Raw genomic sequence first — 13773 nt, 5'->3', positions numbered from 1 at the left:
CTTAGCCTGGGTGAGGGACAAGTGCCCATGGAAGAAAGCAATTGCCCTGAGACCTGGGGAACAAAACAAGCCTCCTGACCCCTCCCCAACTTAGACTCTTAATTTCCCCTCTTGTGCGGGCAGGTATGGGGTCTTTCAAATGATGGGAACTTCTTTCTCATCTCCCTCAGACAAGAAAAAAATTGAGATTAAGAATGTCTCCTTAATGTGGTGAGCTGTTTGGTGAGGGGGCACTCTGCCTCAGGTTTCCCAGCCTCACGTATACTCCTTCCCTGCGATGCCCCGGTCCCTGTGGGTCCAACTCAGATCATCCTGCTTCCAGCCAGGGGAAGGTGCAAAGCCAGAAGGGAGGTAGACAAGAGGACAGATGGAGTTTGGGGGACTCCCTGCAACTTCACATCTTCCTCCCCCGTTAAGGAGGGTCCAGGGGCCACACTGCTTTGAAGCTCTCCAGACTGGGGTATGCGGGGCTTTCCTCTCCAGTGCTGGCTCCCTGCCTCTCTGAGGAGAAGCCCTCCCTGGGAGCCGACGTGGTCTCGGGCTTTACCTCCAGCCCCTCGGGCCTCAGGGACCAGAGTCGGAGCCTCTCCTCAGCCCCCTGCGCCAGTCTGGCCAACAGTGGAAGCTCTGGAAAATGCTGGGCTGCTGGGGCACAGATGGGTCCTGGGAGCAGGGTGCCTGGTGTGGAGGACCCTGGGAAGTGCTGCTCTGGGGCGACAGGGGGCAAGAAGGGTGCTGAGAGGCGGGGCCAGTTGGACGGGACAGGGAATGGTAGGGGAGGGGTGAAGGGGGCAAAACTGGGCGGGTCGTCTAGGGGGCTCCCCAGATGGCAGCAAGAGCCAAACCGGCAGGAGACCGGGGCAGAGCCAAGTCCTAGAGAGAGAGAGAGAGAAGGGGAGAAAGGGAGAGAGAGAGAAAGAGTCAGTGAGTGTCCACCGTTGGAGATGCCCCCTTTTACCGCCCACTTCCTATTTCTTTTTGCTCCTGCTTGAAACTTTCTCTCCCCACCCGGGCACTTTCTTTTTTTCTATGATTCACATCTCATCATAAATGTCATTTCTTTGGGGAAGCCTCCGTGCCTCCCCAGCCTGGGTGAAAGCCCCTGGACAACCCTCTCGCCCTCCTTCCTGGTCCTCTCCTCCAGGGCCTGTTGTTCAGAATCAGGAGTCATTTGTGAGATTGCTTAATACCTGTGTCCCCGACACTGTGGGAGCAGGAACTGTGTCTGTTTTATTTTGGATCCTGGGATCCAGCCCAGCCTGGCGTGTATTAAGTGCTCAATAAAAAGGCATTGGCTGAATGAATTGAGGATATTCTTTGCCATAATTCAGTGGATCCAGTCTTCTCTCTCCTCATCCCTGTAGAAGACGACTCTAGCTCTATTCTTGTCTGGCAAAGAGCTGGCTGTGTGGCTCTGGGTTTGTCATTAAATCCCCAGGTCTCAGTTTCTTCATCCATGAAATCTCCTCTCCCAGCTACGATCAAGCAGTGTCACGGGTACAAAGGGGCCTGCAGAGCTGTGAGGCCAATGTGTGTGGGGTGAGCCCCAGCCTTCCCTTGCTCTGGCTGGCTCTGGCCCATAGCTCTCTTCCTCCAAGAAGCTCTCCCTCCTTCCATTCTTTCCAAATCTACCCTATTTCCCCAGGATCCTTCAATAGGGGTTCCTAGCCTGGGATCTCTGGGAATGATTATATAGAATTTCATACCACTTCCTATAGTTCAAAAAACCTAACTCCAGAGCTTCCCTGGTGGCTCAGTGGTGAAGAATGTGCCTGCCAATGCAGGAGACGTGAATTCAATCCCTGGTCTGGGCAGATCCCATATGCAGCGGAGCAACGAAGCCTGTGTGTGTGCATGTGTGCACACTCAGTCATGTCCAATTCTCCAGACCCCATAGACTGGAACCCTCCAAGCGCCTCTGTCCATGGAATTTTCCAGGCAAGAATACTAGAGTGGGTTGCCATTTCCTACTCCAGGGGATCTTCCAGATCCAGGGATTGAACCTGGGTCTCTTGTGTCAGCAGGTGAATTCTTTACCACTGAGCCACCTGGAAAGCCCAACTAAGACCATGCGCCACGCTATTGAGCCTGTGCTTCAGAGCCCGGGAGTTGGGGCTACTGAGCCCATGGGCCACAGCTACTGAAGCCCGCGTGCCCTAGAGCCTGTGCTTGGCAACAAGAGAAGCCACCGCAATGAGAAGCCTGTGCACCACAGCTGAAGAGTAGCCCCCGTTCACCACAACTGGAGAAAAGTCTGCACAGCAATGAAGACCCAGCACAGCCAAAGAAATAAAATTATTGAAAACAACTAACCAAACAAACAAACAAATAAAATCTAAGCCCAGTTCCACATTTTTTCTTAGCGAGGTCAAGTATGAACTCAAGGTAGTAGTAACACTAGCAGGGCTATAGCTGGTAAAAACTGGAAAAATCATTTAGTTATTACTTAATTCATCCAGTTTATTTGGTAAGAACAAATTTCTGACATTGGATCTGTGAAAGGGGAAAACAGATAAGATAATTCTTCATGAGGCAAAGCATGGACACCCCTACCAGCGTGTATATGTTAGTCGCTCAGTCGTACCTGACTCTTTGCGACCCTTGGACTGTAGCCCTCCAGGCTCCTCTGTCCATGAAATTCTCCAGGCAAGAATATTGGAGTGGGTTGCCATTTCCTCCTTTAGGGAAGTCATCCCAACCCAGGGATTGAACCCGGGTCCCCTGTGTTGTAGGAGGATTCTTTACCATCTGAGCCACCAGGTAAGCAAAGGTCATACAAGTATGGAATGCAGCCTACATGGACTGTAGAACGCCAGGCTCCTCTGTCCACGGCATTCTCCAGGCCAGAGTACCAGAGTGGGTAGCCAGTTCCTTCTCCAGGGGATCTTCCCAGCCCAGGGATTGAACCCAGGTCTCCTGCATTGCAGGTGGACTCTTGACCACCTGAGCCATCAGGGAAGCCCAGCATGTACCTTCTCCTGAATCATTGTCCTTTCCTTGGATTCTTAGGTGAAGTGGGGACTGTTGTTTTCCCCCAGGAAGGCTGGATCCCTTGGGGGTTCTGAAGACAGCGTCTCCCTCAGAGCCCTACAGCTGAGCAGGCAAGTGGAGGAGATGGTTCTAAGAGTCCTCCTCCCCGTCTCCTCCCCTTCCCAGCTCTAACCCTGTGGCTTCCTGCTGCTGGCTCAGTAGTCCTGGCCTCTCTGCTGCCCAGAAGCAGTTCTGAGTGAAGGCGGAGTGAGGGGTTGGCACTGCCTTCTGGAATCCCAGTCCAGAAGTGGGCCATGTGGGTGCTGCTGGCCTTCTGGTGACCTAACCTGCTGAGCAGGCCTCAGGGCCCCAGGACGGGTAGGGCCTGTACCCACAGAGGGCAGGGAGGTGCAAAACAACCCCAAGCTGGGGCTCGCCAGGGAATACTTTTTTTTTCCCCTGATAGTTTCTCAAAGAGAGAAGGTCTGTGCCCAGGGCATTCCCAGAACGAGGAAGGGGTGGGTGAGAGTGGAAGAACAGGGAGGTGTTCAGGTGCTGTCTTGCTCTAGGCTGCCAGACTTGTGGCCCTGCGAGTCCTGGCAGGCCTCGGGCCGCCCCCCGCCCACAGCCTTGGCTGCGCTCGTAAGGGCCTGCGGCCAGGTGCTCTGAGTTCTCTGGGAGGTGGGACCTCTGGACTCCCAGCTGCACCAGAGTGGGGCTAAGGCCAAGGGTCTTTGTTCCACGAAATTGTCAGAAGTGGAGGGACATGTCAAGGATCTCTGTGATCGTTTTCACAGAAAATTCTGATTTTGCTGTTTCCCAGGTTACAGCCCTGGAAGAGGTGGCCCCTGCCTGCATTTTTACCATGTGCCCCTCAATCGCCCTGTGCTGCCACACTGGTGAGCTCCCAGGGCCTCTTTCCTGCCCCAGGACCTTTGCACACCATGTGCTCTCTGCTTGCCCTCTGCTTTCCTCTCTCCCTCTGAACTAATCTAGCACCGGTTTACATTCTGGGTCTCAGCTCAAATGTCACTTTGTCAAGCAAGTCTTCCTGGCTGCTGTCTGCACCCTGAACTTCTCTGTAGCATTTGGTACAGATACCAATACTTGTCAGTTTGCTGGATTATTAACTGAATATCTGCAAACCCCCTCTTGCCTACAAGCTTTATAAAGGCAATATGCTCACATTGGCACCCCAAGCCCTAGGACAGGGCCTGGCACATTCAACAGGAGCTCATGAGCTATCTGTTGAAAGAAGTAATGAGTGAATGAATGAATGAATGAATGAACGAACTTTATCTTTCCAATTTCTCTTCAGTTGGGCCTCCTTCTCCACCAAGGCCCTTGCCTTGGTTCTGGCTCCATCACCAGCTACCTAGATCTTTAAAAGCCTCCAGCACCAGTTGTAGGTGTCCTACATCCCAAACTCTACATACATCCCAAGTTGTCTTTGTAAAATGAACATCTGGACACGTTTCTCCCTCTAGGTTCCTCTTGCTTTCAGGATTAAGTCCAAGCCCTTCAGCATGGCTTCTGAGGCCCTCTGGGCTGGGACTAAATGCCCATTTCCCTTGCCAGCATCATCTTGCCAGCCATGTCTCTCCTCTTCCTCCTCATCCCTGCTCCTGTCACATGCCTCACTCTGACCATGTAAGCTACCAGCAGATCTTCAGATTTGACTACACCCATTTGCAGCTTTTTCCTTTATAAATGCTGTTCCCTCTGCCTGGACATCTTTCTCCATCTTCTTCACCTGCTCAGGCGTAGCCTCCTCCAGGAAGCCCCAACTCCTCTGCATTCTAGTAGTACCGTGTGCTTCCCTGAATTCCAGTACTGGTCACTGACCACCCTCCTGTTTCTGCTCCTCACTGGTCTCTCAGCATCCTGAGGGCTGTCTTTCATACGTGGATCCCCACACCTAATAAATTGCTGCTGCTGCTAAGTCGCTTCAGTCGTGTCTGACTCTGTGTGACCCCATAGACGGCAGCCCACCAGGTTCCCCCATCCATGGGATTTTCCAGGAAAGAGTACTGGAGTGGGTTGCCATTGCCTTCTCCGAGAAAATAGCTGGTGTGCATTAAATGTTTTTTGACTGTATACATGATGCATCCCCTGACTCATGCCCCCTCTTCCAAGTGCTCAATCTGAAGGGTTCTCCCCTCCTCTGTTCAAAGTTCCCTGGGCCCTCTCCAGGCGCAAGCACTCACGGTGGGCGCTGCTGCTGCTTCCCTTCTTGTTCCCAGAGGCCTCTGGTGGCCCTTGAGGGGTCCGCTGTCCTGCCAGCTGCTCCGCCACGGCCCGATGGGCGAACAGCATGCTGTGTAGGAGCTGGGGAGTGAGGAGAGGCAGGCACGGGGGCGGAACGGGTCCTCCTTGGTATGTATTCCACAGCACACATTGTTTAACAACCAGTCATTAAAGTAATGAAATAGTCTCATAATGGTTCTTAAGTCAGCACTGCCCACATGTCCCGCACCTTCTCTGGAGACCCCACCCCCTTCCTTGTGACCCACCATTAAAGGAGTCACGCCTGGTGCAGAAGGAGTTGCCCTCTCTCACAGGCTATATTGTAGGGATTGTTAAAAATGGAGGGGTGATTCAGAGTATCACTTCTGCCCCTGGGACACTCAGGGACTAGGATGCAGGGGGAGAAGAATATAGAAAGCTGATGGGCCCCCAAGGCAGAGAGGAGGGTGGGGGCATTCTGGATGGAGAGGCAGGGCCTGGTGGAGCTCTGGGGACGGGACCGGCTTTCGTGCCTACCTCACTCTGTACACGCATGGGTAGCAGCGCTGGCTGAAATAGAGCAGGGGCCCCCAGCAGCAAGTGGGGGGACGGGGGTGCCCGGATCTCCCATAGAGGGTAGTTAACGACGATGAGCTTGCTGAAGTTGAATTTGTAAGTGAACCTTTTGCCTTTGGTCTTGTGCAGGATCCTCTTATTGTAGTAATATCTGGAGATCCCAAGGATGAGAGCAGGAGGTTGGCAGGGAGGATGCTTTCAAGAGACCCAGCCACATCCCTGCTCCCCAGGTTGGCAAGATTGACCCCTAGCTGTTCTTGGATAACCGCTAGACACCCTGTCACCTTCCAGAGCATTTCCCAAGCCTCGGAGGGGCGGGAATTGGACAGGGGTGCCAGAAACCACCGCCTTTTTCTCTGAACTCTGCCCTCTCTGGTCCCGACGGCCGCCTCCTCTCACCTGAGGGCCCGGCTCAGCTTGTCGTAATTCATCTGTGGTTTGCACTTCCTGCGGCCCCAGAGGCGGGCCACTTCATCTGGGTCCTTGATGACGAATTCCCCGTATTCTCCCTGCTGCCAGGCGATGACATGGCGGAACTCCTCCTTCTGCAGCAGCTCCAGAATGAAGTGCCACAGCTGGATCTGCCGCGAGCCCGGGGACGACTCGGCCTTGTAGGCCCAGTCGGGGAAGGCCAGGCCTGGGGTGGAGAGGGGAGTCAGCACCACCGCACCGCTCCCCGAGGCCTCCTCTGGGGCGCCGCTGGGACCCCTGGCAGAGGCTCACCTGGGATCCAGGCGTTGCCAGCCGCGGAGATGGCAGGGAGGTGCTTGGCCAGGCAGCTGCAGTGCATGGTCCACTCCCAGGGAGCGAGGGCTGCGTCCGGGCCTTGGGGGGAAAGAGTCCCCTTAGCAGGAAGGAAGGAGGAAGGCAGGGGAGGAGGAAGTGAAAGAGGAAGGAAAGAGAGAAGAGGGGGGAGACTGGGCAAGGGCAGAGGGGTCTGAGCAGGACACTTCCCCTGCGGCCAGGCTGGGTCAAACCTCCCCTGGGGACCTCCTCACTGGCCAGGGGCTGACCCAGGACTCGGGGTTTGAGGCTGAGCCACTTAAATAGATGGAGAGGAATGCAAAGGGTCCTAGATCTTGCCCCCTAGATTCTCCCCCTGCTGGGGGATTTAGACAGAGAATGAGATCTCTTCTCAGGGCTTAACAGGATTGAGGTTTTTCCCAAGAGAAGACAAGCTAAAATGTAATTAATCGGCTCTTTCTAAACCTGGAAGGGAAGGAGGTGGCAGATTGACAGACCCATACCTTTATAGTGCTTAGAACAATTTTACATTTGAGAAGAGGAGGGATTGTTGTGTGTTTACTCACTGAGACGTCTCAAATGCCTAGCAGAGTACCTAACTTTTCACGGATATTTAAGAAATGATTCTTGGTAGAATCAGTGAATGGTGATGAATGTGTCAAGGATGTCACTTTGTGTTTAACCTACGTCTTCCCCCTCGGAGTGTCAGCTCCCTGTGGTCAGGAAACCTGGGTGTCTTTTTCACTGCTGGCTCCCCAGATCTCAGCCTAACCGAGGGGCTTGTACTCACAGACATAAATATTTGTTGAGTTAATGAACCATGGACAAGGAAGAAGAAATCTTGCTGGTTCCCAATTTAGCTTGGGGTGGGATAGGGGTAGCTGGTGAGATGGGAGAAGACTGGGGAACCAGCCCTAGTGAGATAAACTTGCCTGTTGCAGGTGAGGGGAGGAGAGGAGTTGTCTTTGTCCCAAAGCCTTCTAGATGGAACTGAGGATGGTGTGAAAGGCTGGCTGGCTTCCACCGTCATGTCACGAGTGCAGGAAGAACCAACAGGCCAGAGGACAAGGAGAGATGGGAGGGGGGAGGGTCCGGCAGAATGAGAGGCCTGCTTCAGGCTGGGCCAGACGCATGGGGTTACCTGACTGTTTCGGACAACTCGCTCACCAGCAGGGGACCGGCTCACACCACCTGGACTCTGAGTTTCCATCTTCACTGCAGTTAGCACGAGGCAAGCGCTGTTCTCAACTAGAACTTCCTAGGCCGTCAGGTCTGGGGGCAAGTGAGAGCTTATCTGGAGTAGCCTGCTCACTTGCCAGATGAGGCTCAGAGAGGGAAAGTGACTTGCTACACCACGTGTGGCTGCTCCCCACCGCCCCACTCCTATTCCACAGCACTTTCTCCTACACTCTGCTGCCTTAAGACTTAAATCATCTGTAAAAGTGCTTCTCAAACTCTACTGTGCATAAGAGTCGCCTGGGGATCTCTTTAAAATGCAGATTCTAATTCAGTGGGACTTGGTGGAATTTGAGATTCTGCATTTCTAACAAGCTCCTAGGTGATCCCAATGTTCCTGGTCTGTGGGCTGTACTGTGAGTAGCAAGAACCCATGGAAAACAGCATCAGGGGGCTGTGGGTGTTGAAAAGTTGAGGAATCCCAACAACAAGGTCGTAATGTAGAGCACAGGGAGCTATTCAACACCCTGTGATAAACCATAGTGAAAAAGAATATGAAAAGGGATGTGTATCTATGAATAACGGAACCACTTTGCTGCATAGCAGAAATGAACACAACATTGTTAACCAACTATGGTGGTGGTGGTTTAGTTGCTAATTCGTGTCCAACTCTTGTGATCCCAGGGACTGTAGCCGCCAGGCTCTTCTGTTTGTCCATGAGATTCTCCAGGCAAGAATAGTGGAGCGGGTTGCCATTTCCTTCTCTAGGGGATCTTTCTGACCCAGGGATCGAACCCCACCTGCATTGTAGGTGGTCTCCTGCATTGCAGGCAGATTCTTTACCGACTGAACCACCAGGGAAGCCAACTATAGTTCAATAAAATAAAATAAAGAAGTCAAGGAGTTCCATCCCTGCCCTCTCTACCCCCACACCCAGAGGTCATTGGGTCTCTTGCTCTCCTTGTCTCAGGGAACACTCTGCTCCAGGGTAGGCCAACTGACAAACCTACAGCCTGTTGATGACAAGTGTGTTCAGGGGTCACCAGTCCAGCCTGAGCAGAGAATCTGCAGAAATTAAGGGAGACAGGTCCGTGCCCTGTGAGTACGTCCATGCCCACTCTGAATCTGGGTGAATAGGTTTTCCCACCTGTCTGTCTCTAAACTGATAGCTGATATTCTAGGGTCTTCTCTCCTTCCTCCCCTCCCCTGAAGCACATGCCCGTACTCCTCTCCCACACTCTTTTCCTGCTCTATCTATTGGGAGTCAGATGCAAGCATGCTAAGTCGCTTTAGTCGTGTCCAACTCTTTGTAACTCTATAGTTGTAGCCTGCTAGGCTTCTCTGTCCATGGGATTCTCCAGGCAAGAATACTGGAGTGGGTTGTCATTTCCTTCTCCAGGAGATCTTCCCAACCCAGGGATGGAACCCGTGTCTCTTAGGTCTCCTGCATTGGCAGGAGGGTTCTTTACCACTAGGGCCACCTGGGAAGCAACTCATTGGGAAGTTCCTCCTTTGTCTAACCTCCAGCTGCTTGAGGATCTCTCCTACCTCACCTCAGGAGAACGGATGGGGAAACAGGGGGTGCAGAGGTGACAGATGCCGAAGGAGGAGTGTCCCTTGGAGGAAGCAGATATAATGCCTAGGGCTGCCGTGCCTGCTGGATCTGATAAAGTTTCCTGATCTGGAGGGTTTGAGATCTCAGGTTTAGGATCTGGCAAGAAGGGAACAATAAACCCACTACAGAGCAGACACTCAGGGCGCCCTGCACTATGCGGAGGAATTGACACATCTTGAACCTCACAGGAAGTTATCAGCTGAGATGGAACTCAGAGGTGCTGAGTGACTTTTCTAGGGTCGCACACACAGCTCTTAAGTGAAAGAGTGGAAAGCAAGACCTTAATTCAACATTTATGATATTCAGCCACCTAGGTAGGCTACCCACACCCTCTCTCCTGCTCCTTCAAAGAAAAAATTAAAAATACTAAGTCAAAGTAGGTCAAACTCTGGGTTTCCTAAATGCCTCAGCCTCCTCCTTGGCTTCTCCCATGTTTGTGAGAGTCCTTCCTGGATCCTCACATATCTGAGGAGCTTGCTGGTTCTGGGTGTGGAAATCCTCACTGCTGGTTAAGTCCTGCCAAATGTCTTCCCTCTAGTCCATGCTTTTCTGTTGGAGTCCCTGACCTGGCCATGGGGAACCCTCAGAGAGGAGTGGGTTTTAGTTCTACCTTCACATCCAAGAATTGCTCTGGCTGTTTAACCTTAATTCCTCATACTTAAAAAAAAAATTGTTTTAATTGGAGGATAATTGCTTTCCTTATTGTGCTGGTTTCTGCCATATATCAGAGTGAATCAGCCACAGATATACCCATATCTCCTCCCTCCAGAACCTCCCTCCCATCTCCCTCCTCCTTTCACCCTTCTGGGTGGTCACAGAGCACGGGTTGAGCTCCCTGTATCACACAGAAATGCCCACTAGCTATCCATTTGATACATGGTGATGTATATTTTACATTTTACACATGCTATTCTCTGTCAGTTCACCCTGCCCTCTCCTTCTTCCACTGTGTCCACAAGTCTGTTTTCTATGTCTACGTCTCCATTGCTGCCCTGTAAATAGTTTCATCAGTACCATCTTTCTAGATTCCATACACATGCGTTAACATACCGTATTTCTCTTTCTGACTTATTTCACTCTGTTTAATAGGCTTTAGGTGCATCCAGCTCATTAGGACTGATTGTAACCCACATTCTGGTGGCAATGCTCCCCAAGGCTGGGGGGAGGTGTTCCTACTCTGCCTATTCCCCCCATCTCCCAGCTCCCTCCTTCTTGCCCCGTGGGCTGGGGATCGAGGCAGGGGCAGCTCTAACAGGCCTTGAACAGCCCCTCCCGCCCCTACAACAGGACCAGTGCAATGGCCTGAGAGGATGAGTATTGAGAACCATAAATCACAAAGGATCATAACCCAATCTTGAATGATCAGAGAGCCTGCTCTTAAGGGCTTTGTATTTCCTGATGGGTTATAGGAGCAAGCAATTATTATTGTTGTCATTACCACTATTCTGATTATTAATAATATGATTAATCCCCTTGACCAACGGCAAGGGCCCATTGCAACACATGTAGGTTTTAGGTCCTTATTTAAGAAAAGCAACAGAGATAACAATGATAAAATAGAGAGTAAGTCTTAGCCTGGTGGTTGGAGCCAAACAAAACGTCCCAAGCAGATTTTACCTTTTCAAGGGTTTACTTGTAAATATGAATTGGGCCCCTATCATGCACCTAGCATTGGGCTTGACATTTTTTCTCCTTATGTTAGTTACTTCATTGAATCTTCACAACGATCCTTTGTGGTGGGTATCGTTATCTTCATTTTGCAAGCTGAGGAAATTGAGGTTCAAAAGATTAGGAGACTTGCATAAGATCCCAGGGCAAGTGGTGGAGCCGGATGGAAACAGGTCTGTCTGACTCCAGGCTCCCAGCTGTAATTAATCAGGGCAGAAAACTTGGGAGCAGGGGCGAGGCTGGCAGGAGGCCCTGGGGTCCTGAAAGAGGCGTTCCAGTTAAACCTAAGGAGTGGGCTCTTTGACTGAAAGATGATCAATGGGGACCCCAGGAAGCCAGAGGACATCAGACAGGCAGGGTGGAATACAGTGACAGTGAGAAAGACAGGAACACACCCAGAACTAAAAAACCCTCAGAGTTCAAGACCAAGGTTGCCTCCATGCAAAGTAGGAAATTTATGCCTCAAAGACACTTTGTTGTTGGCCCTTCTAAAGGGCTAAAATGGATTGTCCCCATAATCTGATTGTTTGGACACAACCACGTCTTCTCAGCGACTGCTTGGTTGATGCAGTGGGAAGACAAACTGTTTGTAAATTCAAAGGCAGCTGAAAGAGAGGGCAAGTGAGTCAGTGAGGAAGAGAGTGAATCAGAGAGGATGAGGCAGACAAATAGCATTGTGGAAATTGGATGCTGTGGACACAGGTGAGGTCCAGATACCACCCCAGGAGAGACCGAAAGAGCAGAGTGGAGAAACCAGCCCAGAGGGGCAACCAGGGAAATACAGGCTGGTGGGCTGGGGGTGGGGTGGGGTGGGTAGTGTTTTCTGCTGGCGAGCACTGAGCAAACTGTGTATCCCTCAGCCCTCCACCAAATCCCCAATCTGATTAGAAGCCTCTAGTCTCTCCCCTTGATCTCAGCCCCAAGTAGGGAGTGTTAGTCCTGAGACCTTCCTTAATGCTATTAGTGAAAGCAGCTTAGGTGGGCGAGCAAGACTGGGCTGGGGGCCTGGGAAGGGCAAAGCCAACACCTTTTACCTTGGGGAGTTTGGGGAAGGAGCTGGGATAGTTGTCCTCCTTCACCAAGGACATCTTGTCCCTTCTGTCAAACCTAGAGACTCTAGGGCAGAGGACCCCTTCTGGATGCTTCCTGGCTGGGAATCTAGCCAGCTGAACCCTGTCTCCCTCCCTCAGGCCATCAGCCCACGCCTGTGAGAGACACCGCCTTCTCCGCCACTGCTCCTGCCAGGTTCACCCTACTTCTCCTGAGCCCTTCCTTCCTCCTCCCCAGCCCTGAGCTCCATCTCCAGGCTCCATCTCAACCTGCTCCTGTTGTCAGCTTCCCCGCCCCACCCCCATGCCCAGGGGTCTCAGATCTTTACCTCCTCTTCCCCTCAGCCCCTCCAGCCCCTTGCAGACTGAATCTGACTTTTGCCTCCATGGTCCCTGGGGGCCATGGGATTTAAAAGGTTTGTGTAACTCCATGGAGTAGAAACCCAAACCCAGACACCTCCATGCTCCACCCCCAGATCTGGCAGGAAGGGCGGTTAAAAGTCGTGGGGGAAGTCCCAGATCCCAGAAGGACCCATGGGTTGGGGGATGTGAATTAGGGCGTCAGGAGACCAGCTTCCAGCCCCACACCCACCCCTGCCTTGGTCTGGCCCCTCCAAGTCTCTGTTTCACTTTGTTTGACCTTTAATTTTCAACTGTTTCCTCCTTCCTTGCAGTTTCTCTCCTCTCCCCACTCAAGTCTCCTTCTTCCTCCTTCTTTCCACTTCCCGTCTGCCAAGCCTTCCCTTGCCTCACTTCCCCAGCACCACCATTTTATTTACTCTCTGTGGTCCATCCTTTTCTGTTTCAGTTTCCCTTAGTTTCTCTGTTCCTTACATCTTACGTCTACAAATCATACTGTCTCGTGTCTACAAACCAAGCGGTCCGTCTCTCTTGCCTCCGCTGAGCCTGTTTTCCTTCTTACGAGTGCCTCCCCACCTTCACCCGGCCTGCCCTGTCTCCGACCCTGCCTCTCCTTATTGTTTCTTTTTTCTTGCCTCTTGTTCTTTCTCCTGCCCTCCTGTCTCTCACCTATGCTTCAGAGCTGCAAGTCAAACCCAGGCTCCCAGCCTCCTGACCTGGCTTCTACAGCCCCTTCCCTCCTTCCCTCCCCGCCGCCAGCCCTCCAGTGGCCCCTTGCCCTCTCCCCCAGCACAAACTCAGTGTCAGTTCCTTTCATCTCATTCCCATCAGCAGGGCCTCAGGGGATCCCCCTGTCTGGACACCCCCTGATCCTTCCCTTCATCCCCCCACCCAGGGGACAAGAAATCCCCTCCAGCAGGCGCTGCTGAGGTGTCTGAGGAGCCAGGCCAGCCAGAGGAAGTGAAAGCTCCCGGCCAAGTGCTGAGCTGGGATGAGCTGGCAGACCTCCCTGGGGCTGAGTAACAGGGACCAGGAATGCAGCTGTGGGCAGCGGGCCTCTGGGACGCTCTCCTCAGCTGGGGGCCTCTGATGCCTTCTGACTCAGTCCCTAGCCCTGAGTGCTGCGTTGCTTCCAGCCTCTGCCTCAGCCCTCGTCCTCATCCCCAGTCTTTCCATGAGCCCTAACTTCAACTTCCACTCAACCCAGCTGAAGACCCCATCCATGTGCCCTGGACCCTCTCCCTATGGGGCCCCGCTGCCCTTGAGCAGGGCCAGAGAGGGGCTGGAGATGGCACCACTCCCTTCCCCGTCTCCTCTGGTCAGTTGGGAAGGGGTTGGGAGTCACGGGACCTCTCTCTGCCGTAGGAACATCACCTTCAGTGCCTCTCC

The 13773-nt window shown here is 52.6% G+C and overlaps 1 protein-coding gene across 1 annotated transcript; it reads right to left on the bottom strand.

The window, feature by feature from the left end:
• Nucleotides 1–221: 221 nt before the first annotated feature.
• On the bottom strand, nucleotides 222–6588 carry ETV3L (ETS variant transcription factor 3 like). The gene is made up of 5 exons (XM_061119844.1): nucleotides 6496–6588; nucleotides 6172–6409; nucleotides 5734–5923; nucleotides 5178–5298; nucleotides 222–873 (listed from the first exon to the last, which is right to left on the bottom strand). Exons 1-5 carry the CDS (start codon nucleotides 6560–6562, stop codon nucleotides 413–415), a joined length of 1077 nt encoding a protein of 358 aa, XP_060975827.1. The 5' UTR covers nucleotides 6563–6588; the 3' UTR covers nucleotides 222–412.
• Nucleotides 6589–13773: the final 7185 nt, after the last annotated feature.

Source organism: Dama dama, chromosome 20, assembly GCF_033118175.1.
Source record: "Dama dama isolate Ldn47 chromosome 20, ASM3311817v1, whole genome shotgun sequence".
In the NCBI taxonomy this organism is placed as follows: domain Eukaryota; kingdom Metazoa; phylum Chordata; class Mammalia; order Artiodactyla; family Cervidae; genus Dama; species Dama dama.
The sequence above is the reverse complement of the archived record's forward strand: the minus strand, read 5'-3'. Positions and strand labels throughout refer to the sequence as shown.

Excerpts from the sequence above, each read along its gene's own strand:
- ETV3L (XM_061119844.1), bottom strand. The coding sequence starts at position 6,562 with ATGCACTGCAGCTGCCTGGCCAAGCACCTCCCTGCCATCTCCGCGGCT. Across the intron at positions 5,299-5,733 it reads CCATGCGTGTACAGAGTGAG|CTCCTACACAGCATGCTGTT; the intron begins GTAGGCACGAAA and ends CTCACTCCCCAG. Across the intron at positions 874-5,177 it reads AAGCAGCAGCAGCGCCCACC|GACTTGGCTCTGCCCCGGTC; the intron begins GTGAGTGCTTGC and ends CTCTCTCTCTAG.